The sequence below is a fragment of the Bufo gargarizans genome, chromosome 6 (genome assembly GCF_014858855.1).
Source record: "Bufo gargarizans isolate SCDJY-AF-19 chromosome 6, ASM1485885v1, whole genome shotgun sequence".
Taxonomy (NCBI): Eukaryota; Metazoa; Chordata; class Amphibia; order Anura; family Bufonidae; genus Bufo; species Bufo gargarizans.
In genome coordinates, this window is record NC_058085.1 from 110,960,714 (window position 1) to 110,986,020 (window position 25,307).

Consider the following 25,307-nt stretch of genomic DNA (forward strand, 5'->3'; position numbering starts at 1 on the left):
GACCTCACTTCGCTACACCCTGCAGGTCTGGCGTGTTGCAATTTTATATACTAACCTTTTATGCGGTACAGTGTCAAATGCTTTGACAGATATAAGTCCAGATATACGACATCTATTGATTCGCCGCTGTCAAGTCTAGAACCTACCTCCTCATAGAAACTGATTAAGCTAGTTTGACATAACCGATCCCTCATGAAGCCATGCTGATATGGAGTTTATTTGCTTATTTTCATTGAGGTACTCCAACATAGCATCTCTTAGAAAACCTTCAAACTGTTTACCCACGACACATTGTTAAACTTACCAGCCTATAGTTTCTGGGCTCTGTTTTTGAACCCATTTGGAATATTGGCACCACATTTGCTATGCGCCAATCCTGTGGAACACTTCCTGTCAGTATAGAGTCCTTAAATATCAGAAATAAGGGTCTGGTTATGACATTATTTAGTTCTCTTAGGATATGGCTGTGTATGCCATCGGGTCCTGGCAATTTGTCTATTTTAATCTTTTTAAGACGCCGCTGTACTTATTCCTCGGTCAGACAGGGCACTTTTGATGGGGAATTAACTTTTACATTCTGCATTTCATCTGACAGTTTATTTTCCTCAGTGAATACAGTGGAGAAAAAATATTTAATAGCTTTGCTTTCACCTCATCGCTCTCTGCAACTCCCCCCTCTACTCTGTAGAGGGCCGACACCTTCAGATTTATACTTTTTACCATTTATATAATTGAAAAACATTTTAGGGTTTCTCTCTTATTGGCAATTAATCTCTCCGGTCTCTAGTTTGGCTGCTTTTATTAGTTTTTTGCATATTCTATTTTTCTCCTTATAGTTTTTCAGTGCTTCCTCGCTACCCTCCTGTTTTAGGAATTTAAATGCTTTCTTTTTGTCATTTATTGCTTTCTTTAGAGTTCTATTTATCCACATTGTTTTTTTTCTTGTTTCTTAACCTTTTATTCCCATAAGATATGTACCTCTCACAATTAGATTTTAGGATGCTTTTAAAAACATCCCATTTTGTGGCTGTATTTTTATTTTTCAGGACTTTGCCTATGCAGGGCCGGCTCCAGGTTCATGTCGGCCCTTGGGCGATAAATCCCAGTGGGCACCCTTGAGGCATTTTTTTTACATTTACATGTCCCCCTGTGGGTCCCACACATGTCCCCCAGTGGCCCCTATACAGTAATGACCACTAGTGGCCCGTCACACAGTATAATGCCCCCCACACACAGTATCATGACCCCCAGTGGCCCCACACACAGAATAATGACCCCACAGCGGCCCTCCATTCATAATAATAACCCCCAGTTGCCCCCATTCAGAATAATGACCCCCAGTAGCCCCCACACTGTGGGAATACTGTATGGAGGGGGCACTGGGGGTCATTATACTGTATGGTGGTCACTGGGGGTCATTATTTTGAATAGGGGCTCTGGGGGTCATTATACTGAATGAAGGGTGATTGGGGATCATTATACTAAATTGGGGACACTTGGGTCATTATACTATGTAAAGGGCCCTCACAGTATAATGAGCCCACAGTGGCCCCCTATTCAGAATAATGACCCCCAGTCGCCCCCCCCCCCCCCCATTAAGAATAATGACCCCCAGTCGCCCTCACACTGGGGGTTATATTGTATGGAGGGGGCACTGGGGGTCATTATATTGAATGGGGGCACTGGGGGTCATTATATTGTGTAAGGGGCCCTCACAGTGTAATGACCCCCCAGTGGCCCCCTCACTTACCTATCATTGCTGGAGCGCAGGGGAGCCGGCGATCCTGTCATTCACTAACCGCAGCTCCCTGCGCTCCTTCTCTCCTCAGGCCCGCTGCAGCAGTGAGACACCCCTGGGCCGGGCCTGGAGGAGAGAAGGAGCTGTGCAGTGATATAGCTAGAACTGACTGGGCCCCACAGAAAATTTTAGTACACCCCCCCCCCCCCCCCCACCTCCCCAGTGGGTTCACATCACGTTTTTCCTATTGGTTTGCTGTATACAAATGTGCAGCACTCCACGTTTTTGTATCCTGCAGAGTCTATTTTAAAAATGTATACGTTAACGTATATGTTTTTTTTACAATGGAACTGTATGGTGAACAGACGCCATCTCCTATCAGGAGATAGGAGGGTGGAACTGTACGATAGTCTGAGGCATCTGTTAACGCATGCATTTTTGGTATACATTAAACGGATAGCAAAAATAGGATGTGAACCCAGCCCTAGTGTCAGAATAAACACCAGTACACAGCGGAGAAGCGTGGCGGAGAGGGGAGGCCACCATAGTACTGACAGAGCACTACCTGGTCCTGGTGGTCAGGGATGAGGACTGTGTCTCCCAAGGATCATCTATCTATTGGGAAATACAGGGCGCAGTATAATACACTAAAATCTATATACAATAAAGATATTAGCCCTACCCCAGAATAATAATACAATTAGGTGGTCATTTATTATATAGAAATACGTCTGTTAGGTGTATTTCTGACACAGATGTGGCGCAAAGGTCCTTAGCACCGCAATCTGTATCTTTTCCCGCTCATGCCAGGTCAAAAAAAGGGGCGTGGGCAGGGAAGGGAATACAGTTATGGCCATCCAGTTATTGGATACCACCGCCATACAGTGATAAAACCACCATACAGTGGCCGGATAAAAGGGTATAAGAGGGCACAGTACAAGGAATGACTAGGGGCACTGTACAGGGTGTGGTAAGAGGGCACAGTTGAAGGGTATAAAGGGGCACAGTACAGGGTGGGGGGCACAGTCACATGACCCTGTGATGTTAGAAGGTCCTTATGGTGAATGCAGTTCAGACGCCACCATAATGATAGGCAGAGGAGTGAGAAAGGGGCCCAGGACCCTGGATGGACAGGAGGGGTAGACACAGCAAGTAGGTGGAAGGGGCTCTGAGGGGAATTCATACAAGTAGTGGCAGGAGGTCTGTGCATGGCAGCAATAGGAGATAGGAGGGTGGAACAGGAGCTCCGGATACATGGGGGAGGAAAGGAGACAGATAGGACAGGATATGGGGGGGACAGGTGTCATGGAGGCAAACTGCTTAATGAAACAGTAAACCAACTAAATAGAATGAAGCGGCATCCAGCAGCAGATCGAAGAGTCCCCCCCCTCCCTCCTGTCCCACAGAGAAGAGACAGTCACAATGCAGACTCACTGACAACCTGTGTTCACACTTCTGCTCCAGCCCTTCACAGTGCAGACTCACTGACAAACTGTGGTCACACTTCTGCTCCAGCCCTGCCGGTCTCTATCCTCAGGCAGCATGTTCTGTGTAGAGGGGGCGTGTCCGAGTCTCTGCAGCAGCCGGCCTCGTGTGACTCAGAGGGCCCACCAAAGGGGTACTTCGTAAGTGAAATGACAGCAGTGTAATTGATGGAAGTGCTCATAGCAGCTCAGTGGCCCCCCCTCCCCAGGAGCATTGGGCCCCGGCACTTGCCCGGGTTTGCCGGGTTATGATGCCGGCCCTGGGCCTATGGGTTCTTTAAGGCTAGTTTCACATCTTCCCACAGATGAACATCCTGCTGGAGTTTATCATATCTGGCATAGCCGGATACTGCCTGCACCTCCAGAGCCCATTGACTGTAATGGGACCTGGCGGGGATCTAGACTATTTCCGGCATTAGTGATAAAAAAAACGCTGCAAGGTCAAATCCTGGCACTAATGCCGTAAATAGGCTAGATCCCCACTAGGTTCCATTATAGTCAATGGGGCATGGCGGTGCTCCAGCCCTTTCTGGATATGCCAGATATGATGGATTTCGTCAGGCTGTACTGACAGTGGCTGGAAGATTGTAATACTAGTGTGAAGCTAATCTAAAGAACACCTCTCATTGTACACGTCAGATGTTTGATTCCAGTGTTGAGACCCCACTGATTTAAAAAAACCTAATGGCATATCCTTTAATTAGGCAAGCATTACTTACTCCCTCTACTCTGATCCTGTATAACAATAGAGCATATATGAATATAAGAATAAGGCAGAAACACCCACTACTGGTGCGGTAAAAGACAGCATATATGAAGACCACATAAGGCACAGTAAATGTAATGCACACCTAGTTCTAACACCTTGTCTTCTGGAGTAGCAATAGCATCAGACGTACAAGTCACCTTTTGATTTCTACTGTAAAAAGACATTTCCCGAAGTCGGGTTTGGTTCCAAGTGGTTCTCGGTTAGTACGATTAGAGTCCATTCACACGTCCGCAGAACGGGTTCGGATCCATTCATTTTCAGTGTGCTGTCCGCATCCGCACTTCCATTCCGCGACCCCGCAAAAAAAATAGACCATGTCCTATTCTTGTCCGCAGACACAGACCAAAAAAGGCATTTCCATTATAGTGCCGGCCATGTGCGGTCCGCAAAATGCGGAACGCACATGGCCAGTGTGCGTGTTTTGCAGATTTGCAATTTGCGGATGTGTGAATGGAGCCTTACAGAGATATCACGTTCATATTGTTTTTTTTTTAAGTTCTCATAGGGAACTTTAACATGCGATCATTAGCTTGCTTCTGTCATAGACTCCAATCAATTAGTCTTGGAGTCTAGGAAAATTTCACTATGTTTTTTGTGAGCATGTACCATGTTTAAACACCCTGCCAGCGCCATACATGTACGGTGCCGGGCTGGGAAGGGGTAAAATAATTGTTTGCCGTAGATGGAAAGACCAGATATGAGAGTAGTGAAGTAGTCGTGTTTAGAATAGGTGAGTGCAGACTTGAAGTTGAGAACAGCTTGTTTGTATGTGATGAAGTCTTCCTTGGAGTCAGTCAGGACCTGTTTAGCAAATAAAGGGTACTATTTCATGTTGTACTCCCTTCCATTAGCTAAATCCTCAAGATGCACCAAGATTGGCTTGTGACTATGGAGGGCCCTAATGGCAACATGTCTACACACTGAAATCCATGGACATCCATTTATTATGAGCTCCATCATGCTTGGTTTGTATACCAGTCTATGGTCCAAGCACCATAGAGCACAAACTGAGCGGCTCCATCAATCTGAAATGGGGCTTCCAAACCAGACAACCCCTATAAGCCTTCTTTATTGCTGTGCTTGAATATCATGACACATATATTAATTCTGGTAATTAATATTCATTCTACAATAAAACAAGGATAACTGGGCACTCTCAGGATATCTGGACCATTTGAAATTTATTAGCATATAATGTCATAAATAACAGTATATATTGGCAGTGATAATAATAAAAATATCTAATACAACTATAACATACAACACAACACACAGTATTACAATATAAAACAAATGGAAAATAGTAATCTAAAATGCAATAAAATTTGAGGAATAAAATGGAATGATCGATAATAAATTGTATGAATATTCCGATGAATATTCGGATGGGAAAGTCTCGTAACTAATGGTACCGACAAGCCAATGTCCTCTAGCAATGTCCCATTCGATAAAATAACAGGGGTATCCGAAAGTTCTCAAGGTCCCAATGTGCAATCAATGCACCAAATTAAGCAGCTATATAAGAAAGGAATCTTATATATCCACTATATAAGAAAGGAATCTTTGGGGGACTGATAGCTACTGAGGAAGGGGTAATGCGATACCCCGAAACGCGTCTAGCCTAGACAGGACCCCAAATTTTGGACCACTTGGAAAGCTAAAGAATTCACTGGATTGTCGGAAAGACGGAATCGTCTGTCACACGAATGGTATATTCGGAAAATAACCTGTAAAGCCTGATTCCATGGTGAGGGCCTGACTACACGTGCCAAACAATTGCCAGTGTGCGAATTTATGATGAACTATTGGTCTGCATACTCAGAGGACCATAATACCACCTTCGTCGACTTATCAAGGGAGACGGTAAGACCATTCGATTTTATCCAGCGATTCTATCCAACTATTTAAAAACACTTGTTACTAATATTCCAGTGGGACACCGCGGGTGGATGCTATTAGCGGGACGCTGCTTAATTTGGTGCATTGATTGCACATTGGGACCTTTAGAACTTTCGGATACCACTGTTATTTTATCGAATGGGACATTGCTAGAGGACATTGGCTTGTCGCTACCATTAGTTACGAGACTTTCCCATACGAATATTCGTCGGAATATTCATACGATTTATTATCGATTATTCCATTTTATTCCTCGAATTTTATTGCATTTTAGATTACTATTTTCCATTTGTTTTATATTGTAATACTGTGTGTTGTGTTGTATGTTATAGTTGTATTAGATATTTTTATTATTATCACTGCCAATATATACTGTTATTTATGACATTATATGCTAATAAATTTCAAATGGTCCAGATATCCTGAGAGTGCCCAGTTATCCTTGTTTTATTCTATTGTCTTTTGGAGTGGACTGGGTGAGCCCACTCGACTGAGCGCACCTCTTGGGTCATTAGTTACTCTTGTGCGTTACATTTATTTCTTCCATATTCATTCTAGGTATCCTAAAAATGGTCCATATATGTCCACAAAACACAATGCCAAAAAGCCTTGCAGCATCAAAACCACTGAAGCATAAGCAGTAGCTGGCCGTGCAGTTTTAATAAAGAATTGCTTAATATTTAACAGTTACATTAATTCCAATCTCCAGATCTTTCTTCCATAACCTGAATATTTCAAGCTTTACGGTAATGCAAGGAAGAGAATCCTCTTTGATGTCCGTCATGGATGTTAACATATCCCATGTCGGAGGATGGAGATAAGCCCAGAGAAGAATTTGTTAATTGCTTTTGAACTTGGTGGTGAAGATAATTGCTTGATTGTCCCGGCAGGGATCCAGTCCCTATTGTGTCCGCTTACATGAAGAAAAGCTTTCAGAAAATTACACAAATTTCCTTCTCTACTCCAGCTTTTGATAACAGAACTGGTAAATGTTGCAGCTGAAGAAAGGTAACAGGAAAGAAAATTTAGCCTTGGTCTCCTACATGGACAAGCTGTGGGTAGCAGGACCTCTGATGTTCATGTGATATACCACATTTCCATTTTTTAGAAATTGGTGTGTTTAGAACCGCATCAGAGGGTGTGTTACAATATTCAAGCTCTTGTAAAGGTGAACCCCCACAAGTTCTATAGAAAAGACACAGAGAAAATGTGTAAAATGAACACTGTGCTAAATGAGTCCTACTAGAAGAAAAATAGGCATGTTGTGTAAATTATAAATGTCTTCTGAGCTAAGATGTAATCAGTTGAAATTACAAGGCAAAAGCCGGAGGCTACACTGCTGAAAAATGTTTTTGTCACGGAGACCTTGTGTGGATCCATACCACTAAAAATACCAATAGCTTGTGTGTATATGTGAGGACATGGATGTGTCTGATGATTTGAATCCACAAAAGGTCTTGTGGGCCTAACAGAGATCAGAAGGGGACATGTTGCCATCAGAATCTGGAAGTAGAGTAGCCTCGGGCTTTAGGCTTGTACCTTCAAGGGTTCATATCACTGCCTAGGAGTAAGATGTTTGAAAATGGTTTTCACATTTTAAGGCACAATGAATGGCAAGTCCTTTAAAAAGTGACTGACATTACAGAAAACCTGTAAAAAAGTAGAAAGGTTCTGTACGTGTGTGCACATAATTTACAAAGCTCCTGTTTTTAGTGTTCCTGTAGCTCATCCAAGACAAAGGCACATTTTGGATCCAGGACACTATCCATTTATCATTGGTGTCTACATAATTATTGTGTTGTCTTATCTGTAGATTTAGAAACACAGAATGAAATTGGCAGGCTCAGTGAAGTTGAAGCAGAAGACAGTCCACGTACACCAACCCCAGAGCCGGCCAGCGCAGATCAGGAGGAGGAATGTAGCTCTCCGGAGAATTCAGACAGCTCTGCTGAATTATTGGACACGGGGTCCCTGGCCCAAGAAGTGCCATACAGTCCTGAGAAGGGCTCAGAGGACAGCTGTGCTTCAGCACAGGACAGTGAGAAGGATCGTAAGAATAGGGAACACTTGTACTGTGCCACATGCAAAGTCACTGTGAACTCAGCATCTCAACTAGAGGCGCATAATGCCGGTGAGTGAGGTCCTACCGCTTTCATATGGAGGTGCAAAAAATTCTGTCCCATAGCAATGCCATTCAAGCAGTAGACTGTGCCGATGCTTTAGATCTTCATCAGTGTCCAACCCCATTAATGGCTGAAAAGATGCAAATCCAATTAAAGAGGACTTGTCACCACAAAATGCAGCACGTTCTGCAGGCAGCATGTTATAGAGCAGGAGGAGCTGAGCAGATTGATATATATATATATAGTTTCAGTATATTATATTCAGTAAGACCTGTAATTTATATATTTACATCTCTGCTTTTTCTGACAGTGATTGATAGCAATCTCTGTGTAAAGGTGCATTCACAAGAACATTTGGCGGGTGTGCTCGAGTTGCAGATGGGAAACCGTGGATCTGGCCATGTGCACCGTAGCAAGATGCAGTGAAAGATAGGACATCTTCTATCTTTTGCGGTGTAGAGGCACGGACCCAGAAGTACACGAAAGGGCTTCTGTGTGTTTCCGTGTGCTTTCTGGTACGTGCCATGGTACCGCAAAAGATAGGACATGTCCTATCTATCTCAGCATCTTGCAGATCGCAGACCCATTGAAGTCAATGGGTATGCACCGCGATATGGACTGCACACGGCCGGTGTTTTGCAGATCCACAGTTTGCGGTCCACAAAGCAGGGTCTGTCTTCACACGTTCCTGTGAATGCAAGTGTGTATACAGAGATAGCCGTCAGTACACGGGGTTGTCTTAAATTCAGAAAAGGCAGAGATATAAATGTATAAATTACAAGTTTTACTGAATCTTTTCCTACAAAATCACATATATCGGCTCAGCTCCTCCTGCTCTATAGCATGCTGCATGCAGATTGAATAGCATTTTGAAGTGACAGGTCCTCTTTAAACCTTGTTCCACGATCTAGTGAAAAGTCTTCCCACAAGAGTGGAGCCTGTTGTAGGGGGGATATGGTCCATAGTCTTCACTCTTCCTCAGAAAATAGAGACGTTACAGAGCTATATAACGGCACTTGGCTGTTTTTCTTTTTTCATGGATAATAAAACAATAACTGTCTTTTTGAAGGTGCAAAGCACAAATCTATCCTAGAAGGCCAGAGCACTCACCCGAGAAGAGGAAGAGGAAAAGCACTGAGCCGTGCTACCCGGAAACCCAAACGGATTGGCAACAAGACCAGTATTGGTATCCAGAACAAGGCTTTTCACTGTCCTATTTGTGAGATCCATGTCAACTCCGAAACTCAGCTCAAGCAGGTGAGGGCAACGATGTTTCTTGTGGACATCAAATCACAAAATTTAGGCAACAAGCCACATGTATTGACGGAGAAAATTGAGTTACATTGCTGTATTTTCTTTCGTTTTCTTCTTTAGTTTTATCCAACCATGTCAGTTACCTTGAATTTCTGTAACCTCTGTCTGTATTTATGACGACAAGCTAGGTGGAGAATCACTGTTCACTGAGAGTTTCTTCAGAAGTTATTAGAAATTGGGTTTTCATAAGCAGACAACATTTTTAAAAGGGTTTTCCATGTTCCAAATATTAATGACATGCTCAGAATAGGTCATCAATATCAGATTGTTGGGCTCCAACACCCAGCATCCCCACTATCAGCTGTTCCCTGCAGTCTCTGCCCCTGGAACCAACACAGCTCAATTCAAAAGATGTCGGTGGCCGGGTTACTGCAGCTCATCTCTCATTAAAGTCATCGAGGGATGAGCTTCCATTTGCCTGGCATGCCCACCACACTTCGAAATTACCTTTGCTTCTGACTCCATTCAAAGTGCTAGTTCCGGAATTGGAGGCTACAGGGAAAAGTTGATTTGTGGGGGTGCCCAGTATTTACTTAAAAGATGATCTTATAGGTCTCTCTTGGGAATTGAACCTCAGACATTCTGTATGGCAAATAGCAAGTCAACCATTACACTATAGTCATAAGGTTAGGATTTTCTATGCCTAATAAACTACTAAATAACGTTACTATTTTCCTCATTTGCATAATAATAAATAAATTGTAATACTGTTTAGTAGCTTTTTAGGCACTTCTAATTTCCAGTTTTCTTTTATAGTAGAAGAAAAGCTGGAAAGTAAAAGTTACATTTTTCTGTAAAGCTAGTGTTACTAAAAAATATAGCAGCACAAAAGCCATTACAATAAATGTTTTCTAACATACTTACTAATATCACAAAACAGTATTTGGTATCCCTGTATTCATAATAACCCGTACAATATAGTGAACACGTTATTTATTGTGATTAATAAACAGCGTAACTAAAAATGGCGCAATTTAACTCGCAATAGAAGTTGTTTCGAAATTAAAATCTTACTTATGGGCATGGCAAGATGGTTGTTATGGCAAGAAGGACTACTTGGAAGGACCACACAGTTTGCCAGTATGGGGCCCTGAAATTCCTGATGGCAGCCATAGGGGTGCCGGGTGTTGGACCTACACCAGTCTCATATTGCCCTCCGTACCTCAGCCTGCAATCTATTGATAAAGGTTCCATATGACTGAAACGTCTTGAAACATCGCAGCTCTCCATACTACTCACGACGCGACACAAGTTTCTAAAAAACTGAGCAATAAACGCCTGACTGCAAATGTTGCTGGCACCTACTTCACATTTTGGATTGTACGATTCACAATAAATCCACCTGGCATATCTAAACTCTCAAGAGTGTGCATGGTTTTCTCTACAAATATACAAACCGGATTCCAAAAAAGTTGGGACACTATACAAATCGTGAATAAAAACTGAATGCAATGATGTGGAGATGGCAAATGTCAATATTCTTATAATAACTTCTAATATTTTATTCAGAATAGAACATAAATCACGGAACAAAAGTTTAAACTGAGAAAATGTACCATTTTAAGGGAAAAATATGTTGAATCAGAATTTCATGGTGTCAACAAATCCCCAAAAAGTTGGGACAAGGCCATTTTCACCACTGTGTGGCATCTCCCCTTCTTCTTACAACACTCAACAGACGTCTGGGGACCGAGGAGACCAGTTTCTCAAGTTTAGAAATAGGAATGCTCTCCCATTCTTGTCTAATACAGGCCTCTAACTGTTCAATCGTCTTGGGCCTTCTTTGTTGCACCTTCCTCTTTATGATGCGCCAAATGTTCTCTATAGGTGAAAGATCTGGACTGCAGACTGGCCATTTCAGTACCCGGATCCTTCTCCTACGCAGCCATGATGTTGTGATTGATGCAGAATGTGGTCTGGCATTATCTTGTTGAAAAATGCAGGGTCTTCCCTGAAAGAGATGACGTTTGGATGGGAGCATATGTTGTTCTAGAACCTGAATATATTTTTCTGCATTGATGGTGCCTTTCCAGACATGCAAGCTGCCCATGCCACACGCACTCATGCAACCCCATACCATCAGAGATGCAGGCTTCTGAACTGAGCGTTGATAACAACTTGGGTTGTCCTTGTCCTCTTTGGTCCAGATGACATGGCGTCCCAGATTTCCAAAAAGAACTTTGAATCGTGACTCGCCTGACCACAGAACAGTCTTCCATTTTGCCACACTCCATTTTAAATGATCCCTGGCCCAGTGAAAACGCCTGAGCTTGTAGATCTTGCTTAGAAATGGCTTCTTCTTTGCACTGTAGAGTTTCAGCTGGCAACGGCGGATGGCACGGTGGATTGTGTTCACTGACAATGGTTTCTGGAAGTATTCCTGAGCCCATTCTGTGATTTCCTTTACAGTAGCATTCCTGTTTGTGGTGCAGTGTCGTTTAAGGGCCCGGAGATCACAGGCATCCAGTATGGTTTTACGGCCTTGACCCTTACGCACAGAGATTGTTCCAGATTCTCTGAATCTTTGGATGATGTTATGCACATGATGATGATAGATGCAAATTCTTTGCAATTTTTCGCTGGGTAACACCTTTCTGATATTGCTCCACTATCTTTCTGCGCAACATTGTGGGAATTGGTGATCCTCTACCCATCTTGGCTTCTGAGAGACACTGCCACTCTGAGAAGCTCTTTTTATACCCAATCATGTTGCCAATTGACCTAATTAGTGTTAATTGGTCTTCCAGCTCTTCGTTATGCTCAAATTTACTTTTTCCAGCCTCTTATTGCTACTTGTCCCAACTTTTTTGGGATTTGTTGACACCGTGAAAATTTGAATCAACGTATTTTTCCTTTAAAATGATACAGTTACTCGGATTAAACGTTTGATCTGTCATCTACGTTCTATTACAAGTAAAATATTGACATTTGCCATCTCCACATCATTGCATTCAGTTTTTATTCACAATTTGTTTAGTGTCCCAACTTTTTTGGAATCCGGTTTGTATATTTGTAGAGAAAACCACGCACACTCTTGAGAGTTTAGATATGCCAGGTGGATTTATTGTGAATCGTACAATCCAAAATGTGAAGTAGGTGCCAGCAACATTTGCAGTCAGGCTCAGCCGTATACCACAGCACTTTGCTCAAGAACTAGGAGTGCAAGTACCTCTTCCTTACGCTAGTCTCATATTGATGACCTATCCTAAAGATAGGTCATTAGTATCTGGAGTCTGGAAACCCCCTCTAAGTTTTACCATTGTTCTAATTCTTTAGGTGGACCTCAAGGATTGTCATCAGCTCTTGTAATTTCTCTCACTCTGTATTAGACTCATGCAAATTCTCTGTTATGTTTTATCAGCATATGAGCAGCAGAAGACATAAAGACAGACTGGCTGGAAAACCTCCAAAACCTAAATACAGTCCATTTAGCAAGTTGCAGAAGAATGCTGCATTGGCGGTGAGTATGGCTAAGCCTGATGTAGACTGTGGGCTTATACAACAGTAACAAATATGCCCCCCGTGCCACTAAAAAAGTTGTCGTGCAGTTCACAGATATTAATGACCTATCCTTATAGTGTTGGGCGAGAATATTCGAATCGCGAATATTAATCGCAAGTATCGGCACTTCGAGAATTTTTTTTCATCGGTAACCTCCCTTTTTGCTTGTGGGCCAATGAGAAGGCTGCAATGTCTTTGTCCGAGCTTAACAACATCCTTAGTAACCAATAGGAAAGTTGCCTACCCCTTACTATATAAGAACCTCCCCAGCAGCCATTTTCTACAGTTTTTTTTTAAAGTTCTGAGAGAGAGAGAGAGAGAGAGAGAGAGAGCAGTGTCATTGCGGTGCTCTGTGCTTTCCATTCATTACATTAGATAGTTAGTTTATATATATATAATACAGATAGTTAGTGGGAGATAGTCAGTGTAGGGTATATCCTGTGTGGGGATTCTCTCTGGTAGACAGGGTGTGCGGACGCAGTACAGAGGCAAATTACCAGTTCTTGAATCAAACTTCCGTGTTTATTCACACATAAAGCAAAAACAAAACGTCACTTTGCAGTCTTGGTGTTAGTTCACACACAATGGAAAGTCCACATAGCAAAAATCAACTTGTTGGCAGTTCTTCCTCCAGCAGTCCATAGCAGGCTTTATAGGGGGCCCGTTTTCCTTACAGACGGGACGGGTCTCAGCCCTTCAGCACGGCCTTAGATCCCAGCACACAGACCTCCTGAGCTCCACTGTCAAACTGAGGTATTCCTCCTCACCTGGCAGTGCTGGCTGGTTTTTAGGCCTGGCAAAACCCGGCCTGGAACATGGGGAGTAGTCACCCACCCAGCACTTTGACTACTCCCAGTAAGAGCCATCCTGAATCAGCTATACAGCCATATAAGTATTAAGGTGTCAAACAGCAACTGCTGCTGACACATAAAAATCGGCTCTTACTCCACTGAGGCCTGAAACCTCGGTGACACATACCTATCATCCACGATGATTCCTTGTACCTTCTTACACCTGATATAGTGTAGCTGTTGCAGTGCAGTGTGTTAGGTAGTGTGATAGGTTCTGCTGTCCATACACGCATGCAGACCTGCTAAAATTTGAAGTTTTACGTATTGAGCCAAAATATTCGCATCATCAGTGCCGATTAGCGCAATCGCAAATATATTGGAGCACTCTAACTGCATATAAAGCCATTTTTAATGTTCTGCCGTGCCAACCATTTTCTCCAGTCTCAGGAAACTTCTAGCAGCTTGGAAGATGTAGCAAAAGTGATCCACGTCTGTATTTTGTGCTCATTACACGAATATTACATTGCCGATTTTTAGCAATCAAGAAAATAATCTCGAATTTGTGAATATATGACGAATATTTGCCCAAATATTCGTGAAATATCGCAAATTCGAATATAGTCCCTGCCACTCATCACTACTCAGCATAGGTCATCAATATCAGATCATTGGGGTCTGACTACTGGCACCCCCGACAATCAGCTGTTTGAAGGGGTAGCAGAGCTTGTGCAAGTGCTACTTCCACTTTAAAATTAACTGGGCACATTGTAATTACAACTGCCTGTCCTGTTACTCGAATGGAACAAGCAGTTATGATTACACTGCTCTGCCTCTACAATGGAGACGATGCGCAGGTAATTTTGAAGCTAAAGCAGTGCTTGCACAAGCACCACTACCACTTTGAACAGCTGATTAACGGGCGTTTCGGGAATCGCACCCCACACCGATCTGATATTGATGACCTATCCTAAGGATAGGTCATAAATATCTTTGCACTGCACATCCCCTTTTAAGGCAAGGGAACCCATCACCACCTTACAAAAAAAAAGCGGCCATGTTAATGGTTTCAGTCCTCCATAGATACTGGCACACATAAGGATTTCCTAAGTAGCCAAGAGGAAGGACATCCTTAACAACTCTTTTGCTTTCTGACTATTTAGCTGTTGGGCAACACAGGGCTGTCTGTGCCCACACTACGGCCGTAACCATCATTCCTTAGAATCAGTCTATTCTCTCATGACATTGTGGTTGGCATATAGTACATGACTAGCCTGGATGTTTTCTGAGAAGATTCATATTTTTTATGGGTCTTAATAATTACTTGGTATGAATAAACTCTGTTGTGCTGTCTAGTAGTGCTTGCTTACCAGTGCCCCCCAAGTAATGCCTTTGTCTTCACCACAATATTCTAATCTAATCTATATGCAATATTAGGCTAGTTATACATGATGCAAAATACTACTAATAATAATTTAAGAATAATATTTCATCTTTCTTACAGACCAGACTGGCTCTACATAAACAACTGACCAAGACTCTGGCCGCCCGTTTTCTCCCGGGGCCCCTCACGCCAACAGCTGTCTGCACGCTTCCAAGCCCTCTCACTCTTCGTCCTGCGACGGCTGCTGCTCTCTTCCAGACTCCCCTGCTGGGACCAGCTCTTTTCCGAAGCCCCCCGCCTGTTCTGCGACCTTCTCCTACCCCAATTATGTTTGCTCCATATTAGCCTGGCGTAACGTGCAGGACTATAAAGAGAACAATATAAAAGGTGAAGCTGTAATGACCGCAAAATTGCCTCCCCAGGAGGCATCAAAATATATATCATTGTTGCTTCGCTCATAATCCAAAGCACATCAACCATCTTGGACATTGGAGTTAGCTATCCAAGCCATACCGCTATCAGACTAGGATGGACAGCCATAGTTACCCATTTCAGACTGTTTGTATGGATGGTGGTAGGGGAAGAGGTCTCCTTACCTTCCACTGCACTGGGGCCAGTAGGTAATTATTTGGGAGAAATAGGCCCAAATCTCCCTGGTGGGTCAGAAGGGTGATCACATGGGGAACTTATAGCAATAACATTATTTTGGAGCCAGAGGTTAATAGTATTAATGTGTAATATGCCAGGAAGGCCTAGAACAAAAGTATGAAGTATCACAGTTCCAATTGGTCCACACTGTGATTTCTTCACATATTCCCAGGCATGAGGAGCCTGATAATATTCTTGTGCCCAGATAAGCCAAGCTGGCTTGAAGTGCAAAGGAATCCAAAAGGTTTGAAAGGGTACGGCTACACAATGACATGTGTTGCATGCCATTTTTTGTAATGATAGTCAATGGTGTCGCACTGCGACATGTTACGACTGTAACTCGACAGTTGCACAAAAATCCAAATCCAGTATGTTGCAGTGCAACACCATTGACTATCATTACAAACAAATGTTGAGCAACATTGCTGCGACAAGTGTCGCCATGTAGCCGAGCCCTTAATCTAAAAATTCTGTACTAAATAGAATTCTGTACTAAATAGAATTCTGTACTAAATAGAAGCCAGAAGTACATAATGTCAGCACAGAGGCCCAATATGCATGGTATAGACGGTTTTATTGTAGATAATGATCAAAACACTTCTGCACTGGCTCCAAAAGCTCCAGATCTAGTCGCATACAATGCCTTGACTCGAGAAACGTCCAGATTTGCTCTCTCATTACACTGTATGGTATATACCAATGTAGGAAGTAACAAGACGGAGCTCATGGTATTGGATCTAGTAGTAATCCCATTTCATGCAGCCATTTTACAGCTCACGTAGACCTAGAAAAGAAGTGAAACTGATGCCTGATCTGTGTTCCACCATGATCCATCTACATTTGTACAATGATATAAGATGTGATATAAAGCCTCTGATGGATGTATATCAACAAATCCAAGCTTCTCATGTCTAACATCACCAGGCGTGAAGTAACTATAAAGTCAGGTTAACCCATATTATGGCTCTAAGACCTGGACTTCCTGTGGTTGTATGGAAAGATTTTTGATGGCCAACCCATAACGGACTGTAGGAAGGAAGACATTACATGCCAACACAAGAGAATAGTTAAGAAGAATGGTACAAAATACAAATACTGCACAATGTGTTGCAGATCCATGAAACGATTCTAATATACAGTCTAGAACTGGGAAAATCCAGAATTGGAAAGCTCATTCTAGTTCTTTCGTAGCATGATAGATCTCTGCTGCCCTCCCTGATCATTGTGTACCTCAGAGTGATCTCAGGGGTAACACGGGCCCCACTTAGTTTTAGAAATGTGCATATTTGAAGCCCCAGATGTTTTTGTGTAGAATATTATAAGCTGCTTTACTGTAAGCCATTTGGCTCCCTCTGCATATAGTTAACGGGAGGGGTGATGCCACAGGGATCAGTCGTTTTACCATTTTTTGGGTTTGCTGCTGTTGTATAGGTTATAGTATTTATATCTCTAAATGAAGACAAATGAGTCTCTTTAGGTGCCACCTACAATTCTGCAAATGTTACAGGGCCGGAGCTGAAGACGTGTGCAATATAAAATGCTGAGTTGTATATAAGAAAATGTAAGAAAATGAAGGATTTTCAAATATATATTAGAAGGAAGAATAAACATATATTGTATCTGTAGGCATTAAAGTCAACTTGTGAGGTGGTTTCTGCTGCGCTATCTAAGAAAAAGATATGACGAGACCGTGAGAAGCTGAACTCTATGATATACAGGTTTATAGGATTGGGAGCAGGATTTCTGGGTAAAAAGCAGAACAAATCCAGACAGGACTCTTAGGCCCCTTTCACACGGGCGAGTATTCCGTGCGGGTGCAATGCGTGATGTGAACGCATTGCACCCGCACTGAATCCTGACCCATTCATTTCTATGGGGCTGTGCACACGAGCAGTGATTTTCACGCATCACTTGTGCATTGCGTGAAAATCGCAGCATGCTCTATATTGTGCGTTTTGCAACGCAGGCCCCATAGAAGTGAATGAGGCTGCGTGAAAATCGCAAGCATCCGCAAGCAAGTGCGGATGCGGTGCGATTTTCACGCACGGTTGCTAGGAGACGATCGGGATGGAGACCTTAATCCACTTGATCGCGCAGCCCGGCTTCTCTTCTGTCTTCTTTTTGCTGTGTGCAGGAAAAGGACCTGTGGTGACGTCACTCCGGTCATCACATGATCCATCACAATGGTAAAAGATCATGTGACGGACCATGTGATGACCGGAGCGACATCACCACAGGTCCTTTTCCTGCACACAGCAAAGATGAAGACAGAAGAGAAGCCGGGCTGCGCGATCAAGTGGATTAAGGTGAGTTAAATTATTATAATTTTTTTAACCCCTCCAGCGCTATTGTACTATGCATTCTGTATTCAGAATGCTATTATTTTCCCTTATAACCATGTTATAAGGGAAAATAATACAATCTACAGAACACCGATCCCAAGCCCGAACTTCTGTGAAGAAGTTCGGGTTTGGGTACCAAACATGCCGATTCTTCTCACGTGCGTGCAAAACGCATTACAATGTTTTGCACTCGTGCTGAAAAATCGTGGATGTTCCCACAACGCACCCGCACCTTTTCCCGCAACGCCCGTGTGAAAGAGGCCTTAAGAGAGACTTTGAGTCCTGCTGACCTGCCCACACAAAATGATTGACAGCTTTCATTGTATACACCGATGCAGGAAAAGCTGTCAATCATCCTGCATGGGTAATCAGGACTCTCACAATGTATTTTAGGAGTCCTGTCAGAATTGACACTGCTTTTTACTCCAAAATCCTACTCCAAAAGATATAAATCTATAAATTATCGAGCTCAGCTTCTCTCCCTCTTTCTTATTCTGCTCTTTGACAGGACAGCTGAAATCATTTGATAGGTACACTTTAAGACAGACAAATCTTGGAGCACCTTGTAGCAAAATTCATAAAAAATTGTTATATTAGTAGTTACGCTATTTAACACCACCTTAAATTATAACCATTTCTGGTGAACTCCAAGCATCCCATCCCAATGTCTTCGTGTTGGCGATGCTTCGTATATTATACAGTGAATGAATGAAGTCTTACTTTTGGAGCACCATTGTTTTTTTTCCTTTTTTCATCTAGTATATAGCTTGATTTCTTAAATCACTCTTGTAGCAGAAGGAAGTTCAGTACTGCCTACTTTTAATGCGTCATGCTTAGGTGCTGCTTCACTGTCCAGTAAATACACATCTCCATCCTGGTCCTAATGCTGAAGGCTGGCACCAGGGCAACTTGGTGCCGGTGAATATGCCCTATAGGGTTGACAAGGGGTCCTCTGTTATTAAACAGCCTCTACATATCTCCAGACAGTTCATAAGTATATTTTAGTTGATGAAAAAAAAGCAAAGCTCCCAAAAAAAAAAAAGTCTATGAGCAAAGATATCCTACTAGGTGCAACAATTGTAACCTTGTTTTAGGAGCGCTCTTGCATGAAGGGCAATGCAATAAGTAAAACATATAGCATAGACAAAGAGGCACTTAGTAATAATACTAGGATATGTTATTGAGTAACGCTGTTATGCGGTTATCATGGTAGAAAATTATATTGCACAGTATTGACTCATTGCTCGATTGCCAGGATAAGCTATGCACAAATGTTAAAGACCAGCCATGCTCAACCTGTGGCTCTCCAGCTGTTGCAAAACTCCAACTCCCATAATTTCCTGACAGCCTACAGCTATCATCCTACAGAAGGGCATCGTGGTTTTGCAACAGCTGGAGGGCCGCAGGAATTGTAGTTTTACAACAGCTGGAGGGCCGCAGGTTGAGCATCCCTGTTAAAGACAATTCATAGCAACGGTTACTTTGTGGTATAGGCCTGTACTCATTAGAACACAGCCTATAAATTCTCATATATATGCTGGATTTATTTGAGGGAATTTCATACATGCATAAGTTGAAGGGTTGCATTGAATAGCTAAAAAAAAAAATCCAGTTTATTCAGCCCACAAATTTCCTGTTTCCACTTTAGGTGTTAAGTACCGTATACTTTAAATGGCAGCTTTCGCAATCCAAGACTGGCACAGAACCTGGAACAAGGCAGGGTATATATATGTCCATCTAATACCATAGGTTTCATGCCATACAACTGTATAAAATCCTATTTCTATTTGATTGCAATTTTATTAGCTTTATTACTTTAAGTGGGATAAAGCAAGTAATTGGTTGAAATGGAGCACTTTATAGTGTGTCATCATCATTGAGGAGATTGTCCAGTCTTGTTCAATCATAGTTTGGTGTCGCAAAGATTGACTATATGTAAACATGTTCTGCCATATGTGTAAAAAAGTTTTATATTGTAGTCGACCGGTTGAGTCATTGCCTGAAATGGCCCAGCAGTGGAATCACAAGTTTCACTGATGCCAAATAGGGTTTGTGTAGATGCTATCATCTTTGAAAGTGAAGCTGTGAACTAAAAGGTAGACCTTCCCTTGTGCTTATGTCACACCTCAGAGCCTTTCCATGAGCCAAGTGGTCATCCCTACTCCTTGCTGGGCATTTTATGGTTTTGTGTAGTTTTGTCTGTGATCTAGATTGTTCTACATAAGCACAATAAGTCCCTGAACTGTAAAGCCTACTATCAGTTGGGTGAATAATGCTTCCAAGATGTGCAAGACATCTCCATCCACCAAGCCTATCACAATGTAGAACTTTTGTAAGTCCAGTACTATCTTCCCAATGGTTTGGGTTTTGTCCAGCAGCACTACAGGGGGAGCTAAGATCTCATTGTCTCTTGCTTCAGATGGCTCTTCACAACAGTATGTTCCATATGGAATGGTTACCTCGCTCTGCTGTCTACATTATACAGCAATGCTGTCTGAGTGACCCGTTTTTCCTCCTCTTCCTTCCAGACTTAGGCGACTGTTTCTTGAATATTTTTGGATGTATCCAGACAAATGAAGATATAAATAAAATAAATATTTGATAAGAAATCTGTGGCAATAATTTATTTCTGACTTAGAGGATATAAACTGTCTACGTGTTGCTTGAGATGGTACTTCACAGCTGGGTCTATCAGTTTGCCTTCATCACTGCAAAATGTGTCTCTTACATTTTATTACTACTTTATCAGGATGACCTAGTTTAGCTTTAAGGAAGCAGTAGCAGCCACGAGGAACAGCTGGCCCTTTCATCTGTATCCTCAGTGGAAAGGACAGAATGAATGATAAAGATGGCCTGTGTCTACTTCACCAGGTCACCCTCTATTGTAAGCATTGACTCTTACTAGTCACAACAGCTGTAATGGCTACACTTATATCACTGAACTTCTACAGGCTTAGGCTACTTTCACACTCGCGTTTTGGCTTTCCGTTTGTGAGATCCGTTCAGGGCTCTCACAAGCGGTCCAAAACGGTTCACTTTTGCCCTAATGCATTCTAAATGGAAAAGGATCCGCTCAGAATGCATCAGTTTGCCTCCGTTCTGTCTCCATTCCGCTTTGGAGGTAGACACCAAAACGCTGCAGGCAGCGTTTTGGTGTCCATCTGATGAAACTGAGCCAAACAGATCTGTTCTGACACACAATGTAAGTCAATGGGGACGGATCCGTTTTCTATGACACAATCTGGCACAATAGAAAACTGATCCGTCCTCTATTGACTTACAATGGTGTTGGAAGACGCATCTGTCTTGGCTGTTACAGATAATACAAACGGATCCGTTCTGAACGGATGCAGATGGTTGTTTTATCTGAACTGAACCGTCTGTGCAAATCCATGACGGATCCGCACCAAACACGAGTGTGAAAGTAGCCTAATATTGTACAAGCATCTATAACTCAAATCTATTCCTTCATGCCAGATGTGCATATTCCACTTTTTCCTTTATCTCTGATGGTTACATGAATTTGACCACCACACTTCTGGACCTCCCAAACTTCTGATATGTTTTTACCTATAAAATCTAATTGCGTAGAATTTACTTGGCGATTTAATGACCTTCGATACAAGATGCATAGTCTTAGTATACAATATTACATTTGGTCTTTCTTTTAAACTTTACATGATGTAATGTTCTAGGCAACATATGTCCATGGCTAAAAGCTGAAGAGTCCATCATTTGTTCCGTTCCAGTCAGGTATCTCATGTTCCATAAGTAATGTCGTCCTGCTTTTAGTTTCCACGTTGTGTAGAGTGTGCAGATCAATACGAAGATCAATAACTGGGTTTCTCTTGCATAGACCTGGAAACCCAAGCACCTTTATACTGCATAACTGTGGTCTGCAACTTGTGGCTCTCCAGCTGCTGTGTAAGTATGAATCCCAGCAAGCACTGGCAGGAGTAGTTTTGCAACAGCTGTAAAGATACACTTTAGAGAATATTTCCATATATACACATTGACAAAAAAAATATTACGCACCAAGGTAGAAATGTCGGATTGCTGCAAAACTCGACATGCAGTTATGTCTCAGGCAGATATGTAAATTACTACTGGTGTGGTCTGATTAGACACAGGGTGTAAAAGTGCCTCCTCTGCTGTCCTATAAAAAAAAGGCTTTCAGAGACCACTTTTGGGTAGTGTACCCTCTTGGTGAGAAATCGATGACTGCTAGATATGCCTCTACGATGCATTCAAAGACATTTTGCCCAGCTGACAGATTTGAAGAGGGTGAATCACTGGACTGAGAGAAGCAGGATAGTCGGTTCAATAAACTGCCCGCCATTTAAGCTGTTTTGACCTTGCAGACCACCACTAGAGAGGATCATTTGATCCGCTGACAAGCAAAAGCAGCTTTTAGTTTAAAGGGGTTATCCAAGACTATTAAATACCCCGATACACCCGGGCCCCTCACACTGAATACACTTACCTGGCTATCAGCTCCCATCGCCGCTCCTGGTCCCCCTACCGCCACATGCGCGGATGAAAACATCCGGTGTCGGGGGTGGAGCAGCCAAAGGCAGGCGAGGAAGGCGACAAGCCTCACTAGCATCAACACAGGATGTTTTCATCCGTGCACGTGGAGAAGCAGCAGCGGTGGTGCGGGGACCAGGAGCGGCGCAGGGAGCGGGGAGCTAGGTGAATATATTAAGTGTGAGAGGCCCAGGATTATGGGGGGGGGGGGGGGGGGCATCTAAAAGTCTTGGATAACCCCTTTAATTTTCCACCATCCAGACACAGGTGCTGCGTTCGTTACTCTGAACATTTTCCGAAACATTTTCAGACACTAGAGAAAACCCAGACTGCTATGTGCTGAAACCATATCTTCTTTAACGATGAATCCGACGACAGTCGGGTTTGAGCATGGAGGCCTCTTGTGAGTGTTTCAGTCCTGCCTTTGCTGTGGAGTCACACGCTGTGTCGGGTATATGAAGCAAATGCTTTATATAAATATTGAAAAAATATATCGGGTCAAAAGAAAAATTATGAAAACTATATTGACCCGTGAGATGAACATAAACATCTCAAAAAGAGTTCAATCGAGAACCTGATTATTTTGTGCAATCAGTAAAACAGGGTACAAGCGTCTATGCAAAAATATAAATGGTTTATTATACAATAGTTTAAAATACAAACTAAAATTATTCAACATAAATTTCAATAATATACAATGATATGCAGTACCCAGAATTCACCACTATATGATACCAACAAAACACTACTCAACCAACACAAGAATATTATGCAATACAACTTTAAATTTGTGAGAGCTATACAATCAATGGATTATGCGGAAAACTCAATCAAGAAGATGACAGATACGAGCCCTTGCTCCGCCCAAAAATGATGACCACCCTCTCAGATAATGGTAGTATTGCAACAAAACTTATAAATTATTGGCTTGATATCAAACTAGGGAATACAAAGATTCCCAACAAAGAGTTTCTCCAATATTATCCCCTTTTTTCAGTTATATGCATCGCAACTGAAATCAGAGAAAATACTGATGTAGCAACTAACGTTACACGTCCGCAAATGAGCGGCTATCTGGCTAAGTATCAAGCCAATTAATTTAGATCAATACTACATAAAAACAAAATATACATTACCCAAGGGTCAAGTGATGTACAGAGTCTTGGGGCAGCCAGCTCTCAAGAGTTTTTCCCGATAATCCAAATGATTCTCCAGAGATCGATAATCCAAATGTTTGTTTCTCTTTTTCCTCGTATCTGGTTTCTTAACCCAAAACTTATCAGATCAACACGAACTTTCCAATCATTGTTGGATGGGTGTGTGCATTGATAAGGAGCATGACATCATAATACTACCCAGAATGCACTTTTGCTACTGATGTAGTATTAACTGCCTATATCTAGGTGGCACTGTTGTATAAGCAATAAGCATCATACCATTAAGGGTTAACTCATACATGCCTGATATTTTCAATACTTCACACCTCTGACATCTGGAGGCCTTGTCACAGGGCTGAGGGACAAACTTTGATACATGAATATATACTTTGAGGAACATCTAGACCATTCTCACACTGTGGAATTCATGTTCAGATAGGAAAAACAATGAAGCCTCAGAATCTGCAGGTGCGGTGTATCTTCTAACTTTCTAAATGTATAATATATTGTTACAATAACACTAGCTTTTGAACAGCACAGTAATCTTCTCATGGACACTTCGGTCTACATGAAAATCCATACAAAACAGTGAATATAAATCAACATTGCTCTTAAAGGCAATGAATACCCATTATAACTAAAATAAGTAGATATAACTGTTTAAACTTATGAAAAAGCACAACAGCTGCCCACACATATGATAGTTGGTCACCCCTGGTATCACTAGCAGGGGTTACACAATGCCCACACATATGACAATCGTCATCCCTGGTAGTGATATGTGCAGGACATCCTGTGGCCACATGTGTTGCCTCTCATGGCAGGCTTCTAACAACCATTTTTCAGCAAGATAATGCTTGTCCACAGGACGGTTTCCCAGGAATGTCTCTGCCAAATTGCAACGCTTCCTTAGCCTGCCTGGTCGCCAAATTTATGGCCAGCTGGGATGACAGCTTTGACAACCTATGAGTGAGCAGGATCTACATCTAGAGCATCTATGGTCAGATGGTCTGTAGGACACATAGGCGTGCGCAGCCTATTGCATTAGGGTGTGCACCCTAAAGCACAAACATGCCCGCGCGCGTGTATGTATGTATATATATATTATATACATACACACACAGGCCGGGTCTCACCCTAGTGTTGTCGTGACTCTGCCTCTGCGCCTAGGAACAATATATAGGGGGGCACATAAGATACCACAATATCTTTTTATTGTACTATCCTAATACTTAAAAGACAAGCTTTCAAGAGTTTTCTTTTCTTCCTCGGTTTTGCTTCAGACCTGAGAAAGAGAGAAACACTCTCCAAAACTTTTCTTTAGAGTTTAAAGCAGTTTCAGCGCTATAATAAAATAATTTACTTACAAAAGAAGCTGTGCCGTCCTCTGCTTGCTTCCGCGGATCTTCCCCTGCTTTCAGTCTCTCCTCAGTGCGCGGGTGCAATGTTATGGAGGATCTGTGCATGACACAGTGTTATGGGGGATCTGTGGATGACACAGTGTTATGGGGGATCTGTGGATGACACACTGTTATGGGAGATCTGTGGATGACACACTGTTATGGGGGATCTGTGGATGACACACTGTTATGGTGGATGACACACTGTTATGGGGGATCTGTGGATGACACAC

The 25,307-nt window shown here is 42.4% G+C and overlaps 1 protein-coding gene across 2 annotated transcripts in view; it reads left to right on the forward strand.

The window, feature by feature from the left end:
• The window catches only part of ZNF385C (zinc finger protein 385C), a 317,803-nt gene extending 300,270 nt beyond the window's left edge, over positions 1-17,533 (forward strand). For both annotated transcript variants that reach the window (XM_044298247.1, XM_044298246.1), the window contains exons 6-9: positions 7,704-8,021; positions 9,083-9,270; positions 12,689-12,787; positions 15,121-17,533. In XM_044298247.1, coding sequence (XP_044154182.1) covers positions 7,704-8,021; positions 9,083-9,270; positions 12,689-12,787; positions 15,121-15,345 — 830 coding nt within the window. In that variant the 3' untranslated portion in view covers positions 15,346-17,533. The remainder of the gene's footprint in view (positions 1-7,703; positions 8,022-9,082; positions 9,271-12,688; positions 12,788-15,120) is intronic.
• The last annotated feature ends 7,774 nt before the right edge of the window (positions 17,534-25,307 follow it).